This window comes from Apium graveolens, chromosome 7 (assembly GCF_009905375.1).
Source record: "Apium graveolens cultivar Ventura chromosome 7, ASM990537v1, whole genome shotgun sequence".
NCBI classification, from domain to species: Eukaryota; Viridiplantae; Streptophyta; class Magnoliopsida; order Apiales; family Apiaceae; genus Apium; species Apium graveolens.
The window spans coordinates 271,305,822-271,325,812 of NC_133653.1; the positions used below are offsets into that span (position 1 = coordinate 271,305,822).

Consider the following 19,991-nt stretch of genomic DNA (forward strand, 5'->3'; position numbering starts at 1 on the left):
TAAAACCTTTCTTCCTACCTGGGATAAACAAGGATTTTGATACAGGGAGGACATGATGATATTTACGGAACCGATCCAAATTGCTTCAATTTTCGAGAATTAAACCGGGACTAATTTTCCCTAGGTCCGCCACTTTCAAAGATTGCTTACAGTGTCGCATTTTGCATGTTTATCGGGGAGGAAATTGCAAGTATTAGATACACTAGGCATACAAAATTACTTTTTGCTATATGCATACAACCATATTCTGACTGAAATGGCAAAAAAACTATATTTGGCCGCATAACTAAATCTTATCGACTCTCTGTGCATATCCAAGACATCAAGTTAGCTGCAAGTCATTATCGTTACTCATGCTTAAGTTAGAAACTGGAGCATGAGATTAACCGTAATTTCTCTCACCGGGCATGTATATTTTTATAGACGGGAAAAGATTAAACAAAAACATCATATGATTGGCATATAGCACATATGTACATTGCCTTGGGAAGAGCAGCTTGGTGAGATGGATATAAAGTTAAATCACACTGGTCCCGGCTCGAGTAATTCTTTGAGCTTCTTCCAGGTCCTTTAGAAACCTACACACACAATTAAAATACGAGATGTATGGAATTAGTTAACAGGTCAAATTAACGCAGTAAATACTTCCAACCATATCAAAAGTATGATATTTCCACAACTTTAAGTACATATATTACAGACCTCTTAGAATTAAGAACTGCGGAACCACCAAGTATAAAGCGAATCCCAGAATTAGTGGCATTCTGTAAAGCAACTGAACGTGATTCCTCAAATGTTGTTCCGCCAATAATGAAAATCACAACCTCCTGCGGCCTAACAGCAGTGAAAATGTTCCCCAAATAACAATACAGTTAAGTATCATCACATAGTCATAGGTATCATACCAATAACTGAAGAGAGAAATGAACATAACCTAGACATTGTCTAGCAACTACTGCATACAAAAAGAAAAATTGGCCAGAAAATATACCAAAGGAAGAGTAAACAAAGAGTAAATTAATTAAGCTTGTAAGCTCTAGGTGCCAACTACAAAATGAGTGAAAAGTTAAACTTGTATAATTAAGTCCTGCCAATTGAAATGAATTACGAGATTAGGAGTGAACACAAAAACTCTTACTTCAGAAATACATATATCTCAAATAAAATGTGAAACTAATGTTTTAAAACATTTTGGCTGGACAACTAGATATCATAAACAACTATGCAAGGACTTGCTATGGGAACACACATATTCACTCACACTCTCATTCACACATAACCACTGCAGATTCAAGTTGTCATGCCTTCTACTGATGCTTTATATTCTACGACTTCATTTTCAAATTCTCAAGTTTACAAGAATGAAGAAGCATTATTTCTACTCCCTTCTCATGAGTTTTTAAAGGTGCAAAAGCTGAGGAAAGTAAAGGGAAGCAAAGTAAAAAATTAAGTGTAGTGGATAAACTCAATCATGTATTCCTGATTTCCTAGGTTTTAACGGGTTGTAACAGAGGGGACACGAACATAGATAAAGATCAATATGAATGATAGAAGCTTATATTGGAATTAGGAAATATTTTAAAAACCACTCGTTCACTATACCTTCCCTTCATCTCCCCCTTGAAATAAAATAATTATAGTGAAAGGAAATAGCCATCTCTTACTTCTCTTCCCCTCTATCAAAAGTTTTGCAGCCCGGAAATAAGTAAGAATTTACCAAGTTTATTTGTTTACATCTTCTTTTCTCCCGCTTCAAAGCTCGAGAGTTTGGTGTAAAATAAAACCAAGTCAATAACAAATACTCTCTTAATTCCCTTCACATGGCAACTACAGAGGCCCAAGGAAAAATAAAAACACAATTGATGCAACTATGACCAGGATAGCTGGTATTTTCTATATTTTAATGTTTAACACTTTCTTTACCTAAATACACGCCATTATTTTAAAAAATTGTATTATAAAAGGATCATACAACATATAAAACTGGCATGAATCATATTTGAGCAATTATCAGTACTGGGAAAGCACAGGGCGAGATTATATAACAAGCTCGCTCAACCAAAAATTCAACAGAGAAACAGGACAGACCTGGCCTGCTGAAAATGATTTCCGACAAAAGGATAGTCCACATCTCTCAATCTACCCTTTGTGATGCTTTCCATGATTTGAAACACTAGAGGCTGGTGTTGTGTGTACACATTTTCAACCCCCTGTGAACAGTAACTTAATTAGTATAAAGCATCTACCAACAGTATTATATAAAGACAAAGGAGGGACTTAACCTTGAGCCCACGAGCCATGTTACGAGCAATATTAAGAAGATCTCGGTTTCCATAAAGATCCCCAGTCCGCTTATCAGTACCAGCTTGCTTCAAAAGAAACTGGACAAGCTGCCAATTCACCAAAGTCAATTTAGTAAAAGAAATCAGGTTTTCTACAGTTTGCAACAATTAATTTCTTAATTATCCACTAAACCTTGGTTCCAAATTCCAACTGCGTCTCTAATATATTGAAAATCCTTTAGTTAGCTGTTTAGAAGTAAGTTTTTGCATCGAACATTAAAATCAAAGTCCGATCATCCATGTCAGTAGCTCAGATCACCATCAGTAAAACTAGGTGACCTAAATTAATGGCAATTCTGGTACCTAATTTTAGGAGATGAAAAGCAAGCCTGTACCATTATTGACAATCACGGCATAGAATCAGTAAATCCCTTCATTGACACATGGTGAATTTAGGGAAACAAAACTTAATTTTATAACCCCTCAAAAGGGTGGAATTCAAATCCTACCGAAATAAATTTCACATTTCAGGTGAATTTGGAGAGATTTTGCCATTTGAATTAAATAAACTTATTCATTTGTCTTTCTTCACGTAATACATTCATCTGAATCGAACAAACAGAACCCAGAAATATATGCACATGCAGTGTAAATCACGGAATTAAATTTTGTAAATTGGATTTCAATATTATTACCCCAGGCTTGTACTTGGGAGATCGAGAAGCCAGTTTATTAAACAGCTGCATCAGCTGAACAGGGCTCTCCTTCTCATAACGCAAAGCATACAGCATGACTAGTCGTAGACGATCGATATCAGAGACACTTTCATTATTCAAAAGATTTGTCACTGCCTGTAGGGGAAAAAATTAAGTTAGATAATCATGCAAGCCGTTCAATATATCGGAACAACAATTCTAAACTACATGTATGTAGATATAGACAACTATCACATTACAAGGTACTGTTAAGAAAAATCTTATTTCATGGAAATACAATGATGCCTACAGAAAAATCTTAGTCACTTGTGCAGCTCCTCTGATATATATGTAATTCGTAGTCATGGTTCACATTGAGAAACAATAACATGACATCTACCATATCCCTGAGTCCCGTAAAACATTCACAAACATCTACAATTCACACATTCGTGGATAAGAAGCTAGATCAAACTGAATTTTCCAACCATCCTCTGTATATCCTTAGATCGGAAACCTAAATCATGCAACTTAGTATCCTGAATGCTATTAGTCCAATTTAGCAAAAAAGCTTTAAACTACTTACCTGACAGTATTTTAGAACGCATTGTAAAAGCTTCCCCAGATACCTACTTAGTAACAGAACGAAAGCTATTAAAAAGGCTGTTGATACAGCCTGTAGGGAGCATCTAATAATGAAATAAGTAAATAACCTATCTAACAGTCTTGGCACTCTCCCTACGTAAGATGTTATTCCCTCTTTACAAGTAATATATATCAATTACTAACAGATCTACATATAAACGAAAATCAACATCAACCGGATACATATTTTAAAAATGCAAACATGTCACTAATTTTTTTTTAAAAACCAGACAACCTCAAATGCTGCTCCTTGGCCTCCATTGCAAGCCAGTTCTTGTTCTGCTTGAGAAACTACCATCAGTTTCCGCTCTTCAACTATTTTGCTCATTTCTGTAACCAAGGTTACGTGTTTTGAAACATTGCCATGCATTTTTCTATATTCTGGATAGTTGTCAACAAATTTGGCCATGTCCTCTGCAGAACTCAAAGAGTTGACAGTCAAAAAATGTACCAAAATCAGAGAACTTGGCATGGTATGACAAGAATGGAGAGGGTAGCATGGTGTGACAAGTGAGAACAACTGAACAATTGGGAATATCAATACGCACCTACTGTCTGAATATTCTGGTTACTTTTTGCAACTTGTTGAAAGTCATCAACCATCCGCTTTATACTCATACCAATATCTCCAAAATTTTCATACATGTTAGCTTTGAAAAAGGTATCTTGTTCAGATGACAATACCAGTTCCTGAATACATTAAAAACAGCAGAAGAATTCATCGGTTATAGTTCATAAAATACAAGCATAACTTTCTTTGGGGGTAAATAAAAAGAATATTTATTATAACCTGCTGATCCTTCGAAAATTTTCCAATATTTCCTAAATCCACTTTATTGTCTTGAATGCCTACCAACTCGTGAACCATTGCCTATATACAATTAAAGATGATGAGCTAAATTTATCTCAATTTTAATCAATGTAGTTCAAAACCAGTAATCTACTTGTGGCAAGTTCATTGTCCCAGCCCAAAGTACCTGGTAAGTCCATTGATTCAGTAGCGGAGTGACAGGGTCGTCTCGTCTATCTATAACTAGCAACATCGGAGAAATTTCTGTGCGTCTGAAATCAAATAGACCACTTTCCTGCTGGTACATCAGCTTCTGCATATTCAACAATAATAAATATATAAAAATGATATATCAAGAAATGTTAAATCCACGAGTGAGGGTCTATTGACTCAAATTTATACAATAAGCACAAGATACTAATCATGTGAAGTGTAAAACATTATAATAAAATGCACTTTAGAAGGACACGTCTATTTTGATTGTATTTTCTTTTCTCACCCCTGCTTCCTGAGCAATCCTTTTAGCAACATCAGATGTCCGCGAGTATCGAATAACAGGTCGACGTTTTAATGCCAAGAATATAGCAGCGAGTCCGTCAACTACTCGATCACAAAAGGACTGCAGATTTGAATGATCGACGACTGCCGGAAGCATATACATGTGGTTTGCAGGAATGTTCAACGTGAAATGGTAAGGGTCACTTGCAACAAAGTCGGCATAGAATTCCTGCAAATTTATTGAAATGAAAACCAATTAACAGACAGCTAGACAACTCTTTCAGCTTAATACAAGACCACAGTGATTTTATAATTATAGTCAATAAGTTCCGATCACTTTCATTCTGAGCTAAGAATAATTATCTAGAAAAATTTTAAGTAGATTGTTGCCAGCCAAATAAGCTGCAACAAAGTGCCAGATCGAAGTCAAGTGTTTTATTACATGGATTCAACAACAATTGATTCAGAGAAAAAGAAATTATAAAGTGATTTGTGGTTGCAACAAGAAATTCACCTGAACTTGATGGACAGCTTCATGTTCATCCGAATCAGCTAGAATGTGCAATTGGGTATTATTCAATATGTTGGAGAAGACTGTCAAAAGGAAAATTGTTTTCATTAATATAGCGTGTTGGTGTTAGTTAAATAACTAGCTTTTACTGGGCACAGAAAAACTTCATGATCACTACTCTGTACAGAGTACAATAATAAACTTACAAAGATGATACTCTCCGAATCGAGGACTGGCCAGCTGTCTCTTTATATGTTGAATATTCTTCGATGTTGGCCGGACGAAGTATATTGCTTTAAGATGTGACATTGCTTCTATTGACTTGGCTATAGACTCTACCAGTTCTACCAAAAAAACTTCCTTCTGAAGAAGCTCCGACTGAGAATACACTACACTTACGATACTAACCTGTAAATTATTTACGACTTAGATTACACACCAACAGAAGTCAAAAGGCAACTGTAAATAAGCCACTGGAAAACTGACAAATGCTTCTAGCAATTGTAAACAAAATTCTTATCCATTAGGGGTTTAACTTTAGCAGTTCCCATATACTTACGATACTTGATCGTAGTTACATTATTAGTATGAAGACCTAACTCAAACAACACAATAGTATCGAAAAAAGACCTAACTCCCTCATATTCAAAAATTTCACTTACATCATTTCAAGCCACTCGCAAAATTTACGATAACTTTAATTCAGCAGAAACATAAAGACGTCATCAAAATAACGATACATAACTCAAATAATCCGATATTTCATTCCTAATAGATAGATCATTCTATTCCTCTCCTCTACCCTACCTCACACTTCTATATCCACTAATGTCACCAGCTTACATCATTTCAAGCCACTTGAAAATTTACGACAACTTATTCAGCAGAAACATTAAGATGTCATCAAAATAACGCTATATAACTCAAATAATCCGATATTTCATTCCTAATCGATAATTCATTCTATTCCCCTCCTCTACCCTACCTCAAACTTCAATATCCACTAATTTCACCAGCTTACATCATTTCAAGCCACTCGCAAAATTTACGATAACTTAAAATGTCATCAAAATAACGATACATAACTCAGATAATCCGATATTTCATTCCTAATCGATAAATCATTCTATTCCTCTCCACTACCCTACCTCAAACTTCAATATCCACTAATTTCACCAGCTTACATCATTTCAAGCCACTCGCGAAATTTACGATAACATAAATGTCATCAAAATAACGATACATAACTCAAATAATCCGATATTTCATTTCTAATCGATAAATCATTCTATTCCTCTCCACTACCCTACCTCAAACTTCAATATCCACTAATTTCACCAGCTTACATCATTTCAAGCCACTCGCGAAATTTACGATAACATAAATGTCATCAAAATAACGATACATAACTCAGATAATCCGATATTTCATTCCTAATCGATAATTCATTCTATTCCCCTCCTCTACCCTACCTCAAACTTCAACATCCACTAATTTTACCAGCTTACATCATTTCAAGCCACTCGCGAAATTTACGATAACTTAAAATGTCATCAAAACAACGATACATAACTCAAATAATCCAATATTTCATTCCTAATCGATAAATCATTCTATTCCTCTCCTCTACCCTACCTCAAACTTCTATATCCACTAATTTCACCAGCTCGCATCATTGCGAGCCACAATTCGATTCTTATAATTTACGAAAACAACTAAAATTAAGCAGAACTCTCAAAAATCACAATTACACTACCACAGCAACGAAATTACAACAGATCAACTATAAGCACGAATAAACAATTAAAATTTGTGAAAAAAAAGGGTTAAATAACAGAAAAATGAGGGATCAAAACGGTACCGTATCGGAATCGAGGATGAGAACTTTCATTCCAGAGATATCTTGTAACATTCGATTTATATAATCTTTTACAGCTGAAATTAACACCATTTTTTAAGAAATTATTGAATTTAATTGCTTAATTACTCTGAAGATCTGTGTGTATAACTGTATATGTGTGTATATTTGTTTGTTGTAGGGCAGTTAAAATCCGGGTGGGTGGGTTAGATCCGAGTGGAGTTGGGTTTGGGTAATGTGGGGACAACCCGGCCCATTAGGTAAGATGGTTTTTAAAAAATATATTGATTATTTTTAAAATTGTAATTGAAAGTTTTTTTTTTGTCAAGTAATTGAAAGTTTATTTGATTTGTGTAAGTTTGTGGATTGAAATTATAAAGCGATGCTTTGACCAACTGAGTTACGAGACCTTTTTAAGTTTTAATGTTAATATAAATGTTTATTTTTAAATAAAATATTATATGCGTAATATTTTTATAAAATAGGGAAACGTTGATTTTTATGATTTTATATAGGGTATATAGGTTTGATCATATCTATACTATATTATAATAGACGAAATATTAAAAGATTGGTAGTCGGTCGGTCGGTATTTGCTGAAATTACTTAATTACCCTTACTTAATTACCCTTACTTAATTGTTCTAATTCTAATTATGGGGTCGATCAATTCTAATTATAATTGATATTGAAATCAACTTCCTCTATTATTTTACCAATTTCAATTTTATTTTATATCGAACTCTATATCACTATAATATATATTAAATTCAACTTCTTCTACCAATTTAGCTTTTAATTCATATCGAGTTCTATATCATTTTAATTTGTTACATCGGGCTAAAATAAATTTATACAGACTAAATATGATTCTTAAAATTTGGTTGATATATAATGTGACTCGGGTTAAGATAAAATAATAATATTATCAATCCTCCAAAAAAAAATATACTAATCAACTTGGATAAACAAAATAATATATTTTATTTATCCAGGATAAAAAAATACATTATACAATTGATTCGGACTTACACAAAAAAACAAAAAACATATATATTAATTATTCAGTCTAAAACAAAATTATCTTATCGATCCGGATTTAAAAAAAAATCAACTAAAAATAATTAGATTAATTTGGTTAGTGTATTAGGCATCGGGCTAAAATAAAATAATGGAAATCACTAATCCGAGATAAATCAAATTAATATTAAACCAAGTATAATTCGTATCCTATTCATGTGAAATAAAAAATCAAATTTTATTTAAAACATAATTTTTTTAAATACACTTAGAATTTTCAATAAAACTATATCATTCAATCAGTAATATTGCCCTTTCAAAAATCTTTTATAGAGTTATATTTAATCGATCAAGTAATCACCATGCTAAAATAATAGTTTTTTAAGGTACCAACATAATGGAGATATTATATTTTTACCCTCAATAAAATAATAATTTAATTATAATAATATTTCCCCCCTTACCAATGTTATCACTTTAAATAAGTTTAAATGTTCTAAAAAGTTATGAACATATATATTTTATTTATATAATTATCATGAAGTCATATCATTTAAAATTTTAAATAAACAAAATTAAGAATTAAATTCAAGTATTTTTTCTAAAATTAACTAATGTTAAAAAATATATGTGCAGTTCGTGTATCGCACGAGTTTTAAGCTAATATATTCTTATATATATGTTTAACATATTATCAAACTGACATCGTAGATATTTATACATTTCGATTAGCATACATACAAACTTACATCTGTCAACATTAGTATAATGATCTCTTATTTGGGAGTTGTAAATCATGATCCAATTTTAAGTAGTTAATTGATCATGACTTGGAAGACCAAGTCTAAAACAAACTATAAGAAACGTCAATGCTGAAAAATCAGCATATACTTGAACATGTAACAACAAATGATAATTATGATCAGTTATTGAAGTTAGAATTGGACACTCTTAGGCCCTGTTTGGTATTGCTGTTGCAAACAATTATAGAAACTTTTTGTCTGAAAAACTGTCTAACAAGTGTTTGGTAAATTATAAAAGCTGTTGTCTGGAAAAGCGATTTTGGTCTAAAAACTGCTGTTAGTAAAAGTAAGTCCCCATACTTTTGGAAAAAGCTGTTTTCAGCTTTTGCAGAAATTAGCTATCACGCTGTGTTCCCAAATCTAGGATAGAAAAGAAAAGAATAGAAAATAACTAATTTTCCTTTCTCTCCTAATCTTTCCAAAAGTGGGAAGAAGATTTTGGAGACAAAAATAAAGAAAATTTCTTTCCAAATCTGTAGTTTTTTTTTGATTTCTTTCATAAAAGTTGTTCGGGAACAAGCTGAAGAAATGTATTATTTACATTTCTTTTCTTTTCTCTCCAAAAAAAGTTTCTGGAGCACAGCGTCAGTTTCACCATCAAACCTTCTCAAAAACATTATTTTTATATACTATATATCAAAATATGCATAAATTAAAAAAATTATCAAACAGTCATCTAATTTTCCTGACAACATTTTTTCTCACAGCACAGCAGTTTTCAACAACACTTCCAAACGGAGCCTTAATCTGCCTTCAAAAAATGACAATTTGAAAAGTACTTAGTTTTAAACACTAGAGCAAGAAGTAAATGAGGATTATCAACAAAGTTCAAAAAATATTTTATAAGATAGGCATATTAAATTTATGCAAATCCTGAAAGTCTAAACTCCCTTTAGTTTTTTCCATGCTCATGTTATCCTAACATAATCACCAAATTTCTCTTCTCACAATTGCCCTGAAAAATATTCATGACTTTCAAAATTTTATTATACGCTCTAATAATGGTTCATAAGAATTCAACATAATTTTTATATGTAGAGTTTCCTAAGTGCTTTATTTGAAAAAAAAGAAGCGGCCATTTGCAAATAAGTGATGAGTTAAACTCATCGATAAAGTCGTTGTACAGGTCTTGCACCCGTTAATAATTCTGTTATCAGCTCTATTATAGAAATCCGCCGATTTTTCAAAAATCGGTTAAAAATCGGTTAAAAATATTTGTCCGATTTGACCGATTTCCGATAAATCGTCGATTAATTATCCGATTTTTTAAAAATCGTCCGATAAATCGTAAATCGATACCGTAACCGAATAGTTCCGATTTCCGAAATCTGTAACACTGGTTATTAGCTGTTTTCGTAATATATGTCTCATTCTGTAGCAAAATGGAATAAGAGACAATGGTGATGCATAACATAATTCAATGATCCAAGTGTTCGAGAAACCATACTTTGTATTCAATTTTTGAGATAATTCCAATACACTCGATCGTGTATTTTACTTTTATCAAATTTTAGAATTATTTCTCCCTTCGAGTTAGGGATGGCAACGAGTCGGGTATTGTAAAATCCAAATTTAAATAATTTAGGATTATTCAAATTCAAATCCGTCGATTTTCAGATCAATTTGGATTTTTTTGAGTATCAAAAATTACTAATGATATAATCAAACTTAATAACATTGATGCATACAAACATCGTTTGTCACATTTATATAGTAACTAAAAATAAAATGATTAAACTAATATGTAATCAAAAATATTAAATTGCATGAATCGACATGATGAGTGAAATCTAAGTCATGTTAATAAAATAATATTTAATATTCGATTAGTGATGATTTTTTTCTGTAAATCTATAAAAACTACACCTTAAATAATAAAATTTAAAATGTGCGATTGAGAAAAAAAGTTGCAATTCATTTTATAAGTGTTGAGATTAATCTAATACTAATCAAACAATAAAATAAAAAAAATGTAAATTATAGGGTAATGGTCCTTAGTATCACAGTTTGGGGAGAAAAGACCCGAAATCTCACGGGCGTCGAAAGATGACCCTTATTATCACTCAGAAACGCAAAATTTTATTGCGTTTTATTTTCAAATTAAAAACCACAATTTTTTCTTGCGTTTAGCAGCTAGACTGATGTGATTGGTTTATAAATTCAAGAAAGAAAACGCAAACTTTTAATGCATGAAGTCAATAACGCATTGCAAAAATGCGTTTACCTAACAAAAATTGCAGGTCCAATTGACTGGCCCATTAAACAATCGGCTGAATCTTCAACTTTTGGATAAACAAATAATTTTTGGACGTTTTGAAGAGATGTTAAGGGCCATTTTCATGATATATGATATTTTGGACCATTTACTTCCAAATTGTGAGATAAATGGTCTTATTTCACGTGGTTTGCAGACTATTGCGTGAACCCGTAGGGTTTACCCAGTGCGCGCACCTGAAGGGTAGCGGTTGCAAATTACCTACGATAAAAAAAAAGGGTTTTGTTTCAAATTATACGTTATACATCTAAAAAATTATATAACAAAATATGTAACTATTATATATTATTTATGTATTCATGTACGGGGCTTTTACAGGGTTTCAGATTACGATCGGTCCGAGTATCGATCTCATAAAAAATCTAAATTTCATATTTCAAATTCGATAAATTCAAAATTTCAAATTTTTAATTGGATATCCGTCGAATCAAATTAGTTTGTCGTCGACTCATCCTTACTCCAAGCCACTGCGCTCTCCCTTCATGCGGTGTATTATTGTAAAAGCCAGTAGCACACTGTTGAATATTAATCACATGCAAGTTTAAAGTTGGTCACTCAAGCCCAACTACTTATAATCTTATCAGCTACACTAAAACTTGTTTACCAGGCTATACATATGTTTGTTTCAACATTTTAGCTTCTAAAATATTTTCCAATTGGCATAATATAAGTGCACATAATCAAGAAATCTAATTCATTTATCAGCAAACAATTGCTTATCTCATTTGCTCACATGACAAATACATTTATTTTGCTTCTACACTATCTAGTGTGGCCCCAAATTGTTTTATTTTCTTTGGTCTTCAAATTATATTATTCAATACTTCATTTTCATATTATAAAGTGCTTCAATCGGATTAACACATTTGACAATTAGCTATTTTGGTACTTAAGAAAAACAGTGACATATATTTTATAGATACTAATATTGGATTTTTTTAAAAACAAATAGACTTATTCGCAATACAATCAAATTCTTGACCTCCTTTAAAAAAACAAGAGCCCAATTATTGAACCTTTAATAAATATTTTCGATATAGTAACCTGTAATATCTATGGATAACAATATCAAAATTATTGACCGCAAGGTAGCTCAGTTGGTTATTCAATTATGTCTTTTGAACCAAAATTTGTCGCTTATAACATCTCTAATAGAGGTTGTCAAGGGTTTCTCAAATCTTATCTGTCATGACACCCTTGGTTGATAACCTATTGGAGTTATATGATTGCCAAAAGAGTTTGCTCAAATCTTATGGGACATGACATTCTTCGTTGCCAACATATCAGAGTTGTATGGTTGGCAAGAGATCGTCTGACAAGATTGCAAAAACTTGGCAACTTCCTAAAATTGTTAAAATATATTATAAATGCAAAAAATTTATATCAATAATGCTCTTTTTAGTTTATGAGTCATTTACAATTTAATTTAAGAGACCATGTTGACAACAATTAAAGGTCGCTAACTATTAGATTACAATGTTGCCAAATTGATATAAAATTAAGTGAAAATAAAATATTATTAATATATGATGATTTGGCAAAGTTGGCCAGTAGCTTGACAACCACTTATTATAGATGCTCTTAAGTGATAATGTTGCCAAATTGATATAAAACTCAGTGAAAATAAAATATTATTAATATATGATGATTTGACAAAGTTGGCCACTAACTTGACAACCACTTATTATAGATGTTCTTAAGTGCGGTTTATCTTGACTCATGCTTTACAGTTTATTGCGTGAACCCGTGACCAGTATGTACCCGAATGATAGCGGCCGCGTATTATTTATGATAAAAAAATCAAATTATTTTTACTTAATAATATTAAAAAAAATATGTGATAAAATTATTCTTTTATCAAATATTTTTTTTCCGAAATTTAGTTTGAAAATTTGAAAGCGAAAAGACATCTGACCAGACCAGAAAAACCAAGTAATAATGCTACTTTCTTACAAGAAGACAACCAAAGCTCTTCATTTTGGAAAACAAACACACTACTAGGATTCTTGTTTCCACCATCAAAATACTTACACATTTCTGTATATATATATATACTTCTATCCCTCTCTAGTTAAAAAGATAAGATAAAACAACATGAAGAGAAACAGTGGTAAAATCTCTGCAAAATGGATACCCATTTTCTCAGTTTCTTTCTTTTTCTTTGGCATGCTATTTACTAATAGGTATGTCATAAAGATTGAATCTTTTTGTGTTTTTAATGCAATTCTTGATTGGTTTGTGTTGCTTTGTTGATCTGGTTGTGATTTTAGTGTAAAGGTTTGAGCTTTATTGTGTTTGTGTTTGAAAAAAGTGTTTAATTTGTGAAGATTTTAGCTTTATTTTTCACTAATAGGTCAGTAAAGATTGAATCTTTTTGTGTTTCTAATGCAAATCTTGATTTATTTGTATTGTTTTATTGATCTGTTTGTGAGCTTGGTGTAAAGGTTTGAGCTTTATTGTGTTGTGTGTGAAAAAGGTGTTTAATTTATCAAGATTTTAGCTTCTTTTTTCAAAGATTATGTGTCTATTCACTTTGGTATCTGCACTTTCTTGGTATAATTCTGTTATTTGATCTGTTTGTGATCATAGTGTAAATGTCTGAGCTTTATTGTGTTGTGTGTGAAGAAGGTGTTTAATTTGTGAAGATTTTAGCCTTATTTTTAAAGATTATGTGTTTTTTTTTTATTTTGGTATCTGCAAATTCTTGGTCTAATTGTGTTTTTGATCTGGGTTTTTAAGACTGTGGGCCCCACCTGAATCTAGTGGTCAGTTGATGTCAAGGCAAAGACAGGAACAAGAGCTGCAGATCATTTCTGAGGATTGTACAACTAAGAAGAAGGTGTGTGAAATTGAATTTCTTACAACTTGTTTGTTTGAATTTTGTATTGAATGCATGTATTTATTAGTTAAATTGCTATCAAATTATGTGGAGCCTTTGTGGAAATAGTGTCTTACTATAAGGATAAGGTATCCGTATATTTAACCCTGAGACCCTGCTCTACGAACGGTATAGACTGTCGTCGGGTATTTATAATTTGGTCTGGATGAAATGCGAAATGTGCATTCAATGTTTTAAAAATATTCTTTATTTGTTGTGTATGATCACTATGAATAAGTGTAAATGCTGATTTTTAATTGTACTTGTATTAGAAACCGGAAGAAGATAAGGATGTGATGGGAGAAGTTCATAAAACCCATGATGCAATACAGTGAGTTTTGAGTCTTTGTTGTTATAGTTCGTGTGTTATTGAGATATGTAGGTTGGAAGTAACTTGTTTGTGCATATTCCGTGGACCTTATAGATCACTAGACAAGTCGATATCTATGCTTCAAATGGAGTTGGCAGCAAGTAGGAGTGCGCAAGAGGCAGTTAAGTCTGACGGAATAGCGGATTCTTTGAATGAGGAGCAGCCAAAGAAGAAAGCTTTTGTAGTTATTGGAATTAATACTGCATTTAGTAGCAGAAAGAGGCGTGATTCAGTTAGACAGACTTGGATGCCTCAAGGTATTAAATAATTATGGTATATTCAACTTAGCAATTTGGTTGCAAATCCTAATATAAGGTACTCTGTGGTCTACTGGTCTAGAAAAGATCTGACAAGTTCATTAAACATGTTTAGGGGATAAGCTTGTCCAACTGGAAAAGGAGAAGGGAATCATTATCCGGTTCATGATTGGACATAGGTAAATTGCTTATTTTTGGTTTGGGATAATAAAAATTGAACTTCAAGTACGTTCTCAATTTTTTGTTTTGACTAATTATAAAGATGAATTCTCACATGCATATTTAATTGCTAGCTGTATCTCTTTGAAGCAGATTAAAAGCCCAAGGGATAGTTACTGACTATCACTTTTTAAAGCCCAAGATTGCATACAAATACAAATTATACTTATTCTCGTTTGTTAAACAAAATCATTGGGCAAGATTTGTTTCCTAGTATGCCTCCATGTCATTCGCCATGTAAATTCTTCTCGTTTTTTAGAGAAGGTTACACTAAACAAAAGCTTATGATGGCACACCGTTCTCCTTCATTGAAATGAATATACGTTTATTTAAGAAACTATAGAAGTTATCAGATATTCAACCAAAGTGCTTAAGGATTTGTTTACATTAAGGCAAGGCTTGTATCAATGATTCAACCTTCTTAATTTATAAATTTTGAGTCTTGCCAAGGACCCAACTTACTAATCAAGATGAGCATATATGATTTTTTACTCAATCAAAAACATCCAGCTTTACTTAGTCAATCACCAGTTCATTTGAGAAGCGTGCTAAACGCAAATTGTTCAATTAGCGACCAAACTATACGTATCGGAATCACTACTTTAACTTAAAAAAAATCCTATATATGAGTGACCACATTGTCTATTGGTTTAAACCAGCTACATAGGTGGCATGATAAAATAATTATTTTCTCTTTTCTTTCATTTTCGGCTGGAAATGTCATTTGAATTGTTAAATTATGAGATTTATAGAATGCGAGTAATTTGAAAGTAAGTTTGGTTCTTGGAGCATTCAAGTTTCGTATGATTTGTTATATTTTTGTCCTGAAGTAATTTTCTACACTTGTTAGTGTTACAAATATCATAGTAGCTTGATTAAATAATTAGCTGGCTTTATATTAAATAAAAGGGATCATAAAGTTAGACGACATAACCCATGTAGAACGAATTCATACGTATCACACAGTTCCTCAATACTACCATATTTTGATCTCAAAAGTATTTCTTCAGTCAATTCTTTATGCAGTTCTGTATGTGGTAAATAATGAATTTCTATACTTATTCCTGTAAACCTTCTGGATGTTTCTTTCATTTTTACTCTTTGTCACATATTATCTTTATTCAATAGTATTTAATAAAATAGATATTAATTACATGGTAATGTTATTTTTTTTTTAATTTCATAAAGGAATTCAGTTTGACACTCACCTTTGTCGATTTATCCAGTGCAACATCAAACAGTATTTTAGATAGAGCTATTGATTCTGAAGAATCTCAGCACAAGGACTTTCTCAGGCTGGTAATAAAAGCAGAGGCAGCTTCGAAATGTTTTCTTATTGTTGTAATTTGAAACTGGCACCTTACTGAAGTTTGGTAAATCTTGCAACCTGTAGGAGCATGTTGAAGGATATCATGAATTATCTGCAAAAACAAAAATATTTTTCTCCACTGCTGTTGCAAAATGGGATGCTGACTTCTATGTCAAAGTTGACGATGATGTCCATGTCAATTTGGGTACAACTACTTCTCTTTCACCCTGTCTGCTTTGTTTGAATATTAATCGGTATTGTCCAACTTATCTTTGTTATATGTTCAATCCGCAGGTGTTTTCGCTGCAACTCTTGCCCGTCATCGGTCAAAGCCGAGAGTATACATGGGGTGTATGAAATCTGGACCTGTTCTTGCTCAGAAGTAATTTTAAGAACTTATATACTGACATCAAGTTATCTTCCAGATAAATTAGTACTAGTAGTTAAATACTATCTTTCTTCTAAACGTCGTTATGTGTTACATAGGAATGTCAAGTACCATGAACCAGAATTCTGGAAGTTTGGAGAAGATGGAAGTAAATACTTCAGGCATGCAACTGGACAGATCTATGCTATCTCAAAGGATCTGGCTACATACATCTCAATCAACCAGTAAGTACAATTTCTGTTGCCAGTCAAGCTCAAGCTAGTCTTGGATTCTTGGTCAATATCGTGCAATATTGAAGCTGATATGTGGTGCATAACAAGTTATTGATCTTCCGTTTTGTTATCGAAGTAGGAATTTCATGGCGTTATTCTTCAGCCAGCAATAACTAAACTGCGTCTCTGCAAAAAATATAAATTCTGAAAAAATATAATATATCCTGGTTGTATGTCCAATATGTTGTAGTCTATTCAAGTGAGGCACAAGTTAATTTTATTAGCACAAAAAATAACAAGGTACTTCAATTTCCTAAATGCTTCTAAAATGTTGGAGATGCTAATTTTGCAGGCCCATATTGCACAAATATGCCAATGAAGATGTGTCTCTAGGATCATGGTTTATCGGTCTTGAAGTTGAGCACATTGATGATCACAATATGTGCTGTGGAACTCCGCCAGGTACTAATTCTTTGAATGTAAATTTCATTATATGATTGTTTAAATTTATTCAAGTCTCTGCTAAAGTAGGGCTAGTTGGCCTGGCACTTCAAAAACACTTATGGTTGTTATAGTCTAAACTCGTTGCCTAGAACCAGTGACTGACTAGGTAGTCTTCAGAACTAAATTAGAGAAGCTTCCAGAATCAGTGGATTTCTTAAAAATTAGCCGCATGGAAGTGTTTTTATTTTTTAAGTCAAAACAGATGATAAGTGAGGGGTTCTCCTGTTTCCTTTATTAAAATTGTTTCTAAATATGCTGCGTCACCCTAGTTGTTTATATCTGTGATTCTTCCATATTACAATGGGAAGGGGTGGTTTTGGTCGCCGCAGCTAATTGTTTGTGGACCATCACTAGCCGCCATGGCCCAAACGAAAGTAAAAAGACTTCTAGCTCATAGTTGTTGTAGTTCTGGTTAATAAGGGAACAAAGTGACAGTCTCAAAAAACATATAATTAGACCTGGCAAAAAGTAGTTTTGGACTGGTTTTGGATCCTAAATATGGATTTGGTTTGGACCTAAATCCAAAACCATATTAAGTCCATATTTAACAAAATGCGGTTGTGAATTTGGATTGGTTCATAGTAGATATGGTTGTAAATATGGATAAACCACTCTGATTAGTAAACTTATATACAAAATGACATTATGCTTTCAATTCTCATTAATTTGTTAAATAAAGTAATAATCTCATCATTCCAACAGTGTATATATGCGTGTTTTACATTAAGAGTAAGCAAATACTAAAGGGCAATAACGTAAATTAACTCCAATACATGAAGGATTAACTGATGCTATTGATAGTGTGTTTCAACACCTGCATAATTAATAGAGAGAGTGACCGATAGGCCACCGCCTAATCATACAGCCTGACAGTTGTAGTCCAAATCTATGAAATGTGGATGCTAATATGGATTTCATAGTTCAGATCCATATTTATAAGTAAAAGTATGCTCAGGAACCAATCCAATCCACATGATAATCTGTGATTTTTTGTTGAACCAATATCCAATATTTGGACTGGTTTGGACTGGTTATCCAGTTTTAGACCCAGATTGCCACCTCTACATATAATAACTGGTACTGTGATTCATGTTAAAATGCTTGGCACGTAGCTAAATGGATGATGCCAGATGGTTACATGATGACAACAAAATATCAAAGCTTTCTTATAATGTGGTGCCTGCCAGCTGCTTCTTACAATGCTCCTAAACCACGCTCTTACTTAGATAACGCTTAGACATTTTATTAAACAGGATTTATCACTGACAAAATACTTGAAATCCTATAAAAGAGGATTTATCATTGGCAAAATACTTGAAATCCTGTTCACTGTGAAGTGCTAAATGCAGAATTCCACCAGAACTTTGATTTTCTCCGCTACTTATCAAGACACATGGTTACGGTCACCTAAAATAACATATGTTGTTCTATTTTCTTACTACAAGATTCTCCTTAACCTTTATATAATTGTGACATGGCAGATTGTGAGTGGAAAGCTCAGGCAGGTAATGTATGTGTCGCATCTTTTGACTGGAGTTGCAGCGGAATCTGCAAATCAGTGGAGAGGATGAAATTTGTTCACGAAAGGTGTGGTGAAGGCGATGAAGCTCTATGGAGTGCTCTTCTGTAAATTCTTACCGATATCCACTGATGATCTTTTGCACACAAGAAACTGCCCTTCTCAGCCACCAGACTGCGATAGGAACTTCTAAAGATGATACCAGTTTTTATAACCTATCATCGACCACATTCCAGAGCGGAAAAATGTATAAATTATATGTAACTTCTATTCCAGATTGCAGGTAGTTGTTATGCTTGACATTTTGATTCTGATTTGTAGAAATTTTATCAGAAAATGAAAATTTTGTTCTTCATTGCATGCCCTTGATAGAACTTATTGCTTCCTTGTCTATTTTGTACACAATAACCCAAAATCTGACCTGTGATCAAGTGTGTACTAGCCACAATAGCTTGCCCTTGTTCACTTAAGCTAATTACTATATTTCTTTGATCAATACCTAAATTAACATGAAATAAAATAAAAACAGAGTATTTATATTCTATTGATAAAAGCTCATTCCAGAGCCTCAAATTTTCTTCCCTTCCCATGCTTTATATAAATTATTATTATACATATAGTTTAAATAGAAACAAGATATAATGGGTACAATTTCACATTATTAAAGGTACAATATATGGATACAAAAGATTGTGAATTTGTGAGCTGTTAAAGAATTAAAAAACAAAGATTCCTAGCTATGATTTGTTAGTCTGTCTGCCTATGAAGAAGAAATAACAAGAAGCTTGCATTATAGTTTTCCACCATATCAGATCTGCATTTATTACTTCATTCACATTACTCATAGCTTTTAACATATCGTTCACGGGATAATTGTTACGACATATTTTAGTGTTCACTTACGTAATCTTCAGATACTCTTTCATTACTTAATAACATTACATGTCATTTTTAACTTT

The 19,991-nt window shown here is 32.5% G+C and overlaps 2 protein-coding genes across 2 annotated transcripts; one reads left to right on the forward strand and one right to left on the reverse strand.

Annotated features, from left to right (window-relative positions):
• Positions 1-289: 289 nt before the first annotated feature.
• On the reverse strand, positions 290-7,436 carry LOC141672006 (vacuolar protein sorting-associated protein 45 homolog). Its single transcript, XM_074478485.1, has 13 exons — positions 7,283-7,436; positions 5,628-5,829; positions 5,425-5,504; positions 4,912-5,139; positions 4,600-4,725; positions 4,413-4,493; positions 4,171-4,312; positions 3,858-4,036; positions 2,978-3,133; positions 2,283-2,390; positions 2,089-2,210; positions 703-834; positions 290-578 (listed from the first exon to the last, which is right to left on the reverse strand). The coding sequence occupies exons 1-13, from the start codon at positions 7,370-7,372 to the stop codon at positions 518-520; spliced, it is 1,707 nt and encodes a 568-aa protein (XP_074334586.1). The 5' UTR covers positions 7,373-7,436; the 3' UTR covers positions 290-517.
• Positions 7,437-13,341: 5,905 nt separating this feature from the next.
• On the forward strand, positions 13,342-19,392 carry LOC141671704 (beta-1,3-galactosyltransferase 7-like). The gene is made up of 11 exons (XM_074478018.1): positions 13,342-13,559; positions 14,116-14,215; positions 14,527-14,585; positions 14,679-14,881; positions 14,997-15,060; positions 16,327-16,399; positions 16,494-16,614; positions 16,704-16,791; positions 16,896-17,021; positions 17,362-17,471; positions 18,995-19,392. Exons 1-11 carry the CDS (start codon positions 13,471-13,473, stop codon positions 19,141-19,143), a joined length of 1,182 nt encoding a protein of 393 aa, XP_074334119.1. The 5' UTR covers positions 13,342-13,470; the 3' UTR covers positions 19,144-19,392.
• Positions 19,393-19,991: the final 599 nt, after the last annotated feature.

What these genes read in the sequence shown, in the direction of transcription:
- LOC141672006 (XM_074478485.1), bottom strand. Translation starts at nt 7,372, where the DNA reads ATGGTGTTAATTTCAGCTGTAAAAGATTATATAAATCGAATGTTACAA. An exon ending in ATTCGGAGAGTATCATCTTT is followed by an intron (nt 5,505 to 5,627) that starts GTAAGTTTATTA and finishes TCCTTTTGACAG; the next exon opens with TCTTCTCCAACATATTGAAT. An exon ending in CTCCCAAGTACAAGCCTGGG is followed by an intron (nt 2,391 to 2,977) that starts GTAATAATATTG and finishes GTGAATTGGCAG; the next exon opens with CTTGTCCAGTTTCTTTTGAA.
- LOC141671704 (XM_074478018.1), top strand. Translation starts at nt 13,471, where the DNA reads ATGAAGAGAAACAGTGGTAAAATCTCTGCAAAATGGATACCCATTTTC. An exon ending in GGCATGCTATTTACTAATAG is followed by an intron (nt 13,560 to 14,115) that starts GTATGTCATAAA and finishes TGGGTTTTTAAG; the next exon opens with ACTGTGGGCCCCACCTGAAT. An exon ending in GGACCTGTTCTTGCTCAGAA is followed by an intron (nt 16,792 to 16,895) that starts GTAATTTTAAGA and finishes TGTGTTACATAG; the next exon opens with GAATGTCAAGTACCATGAAC.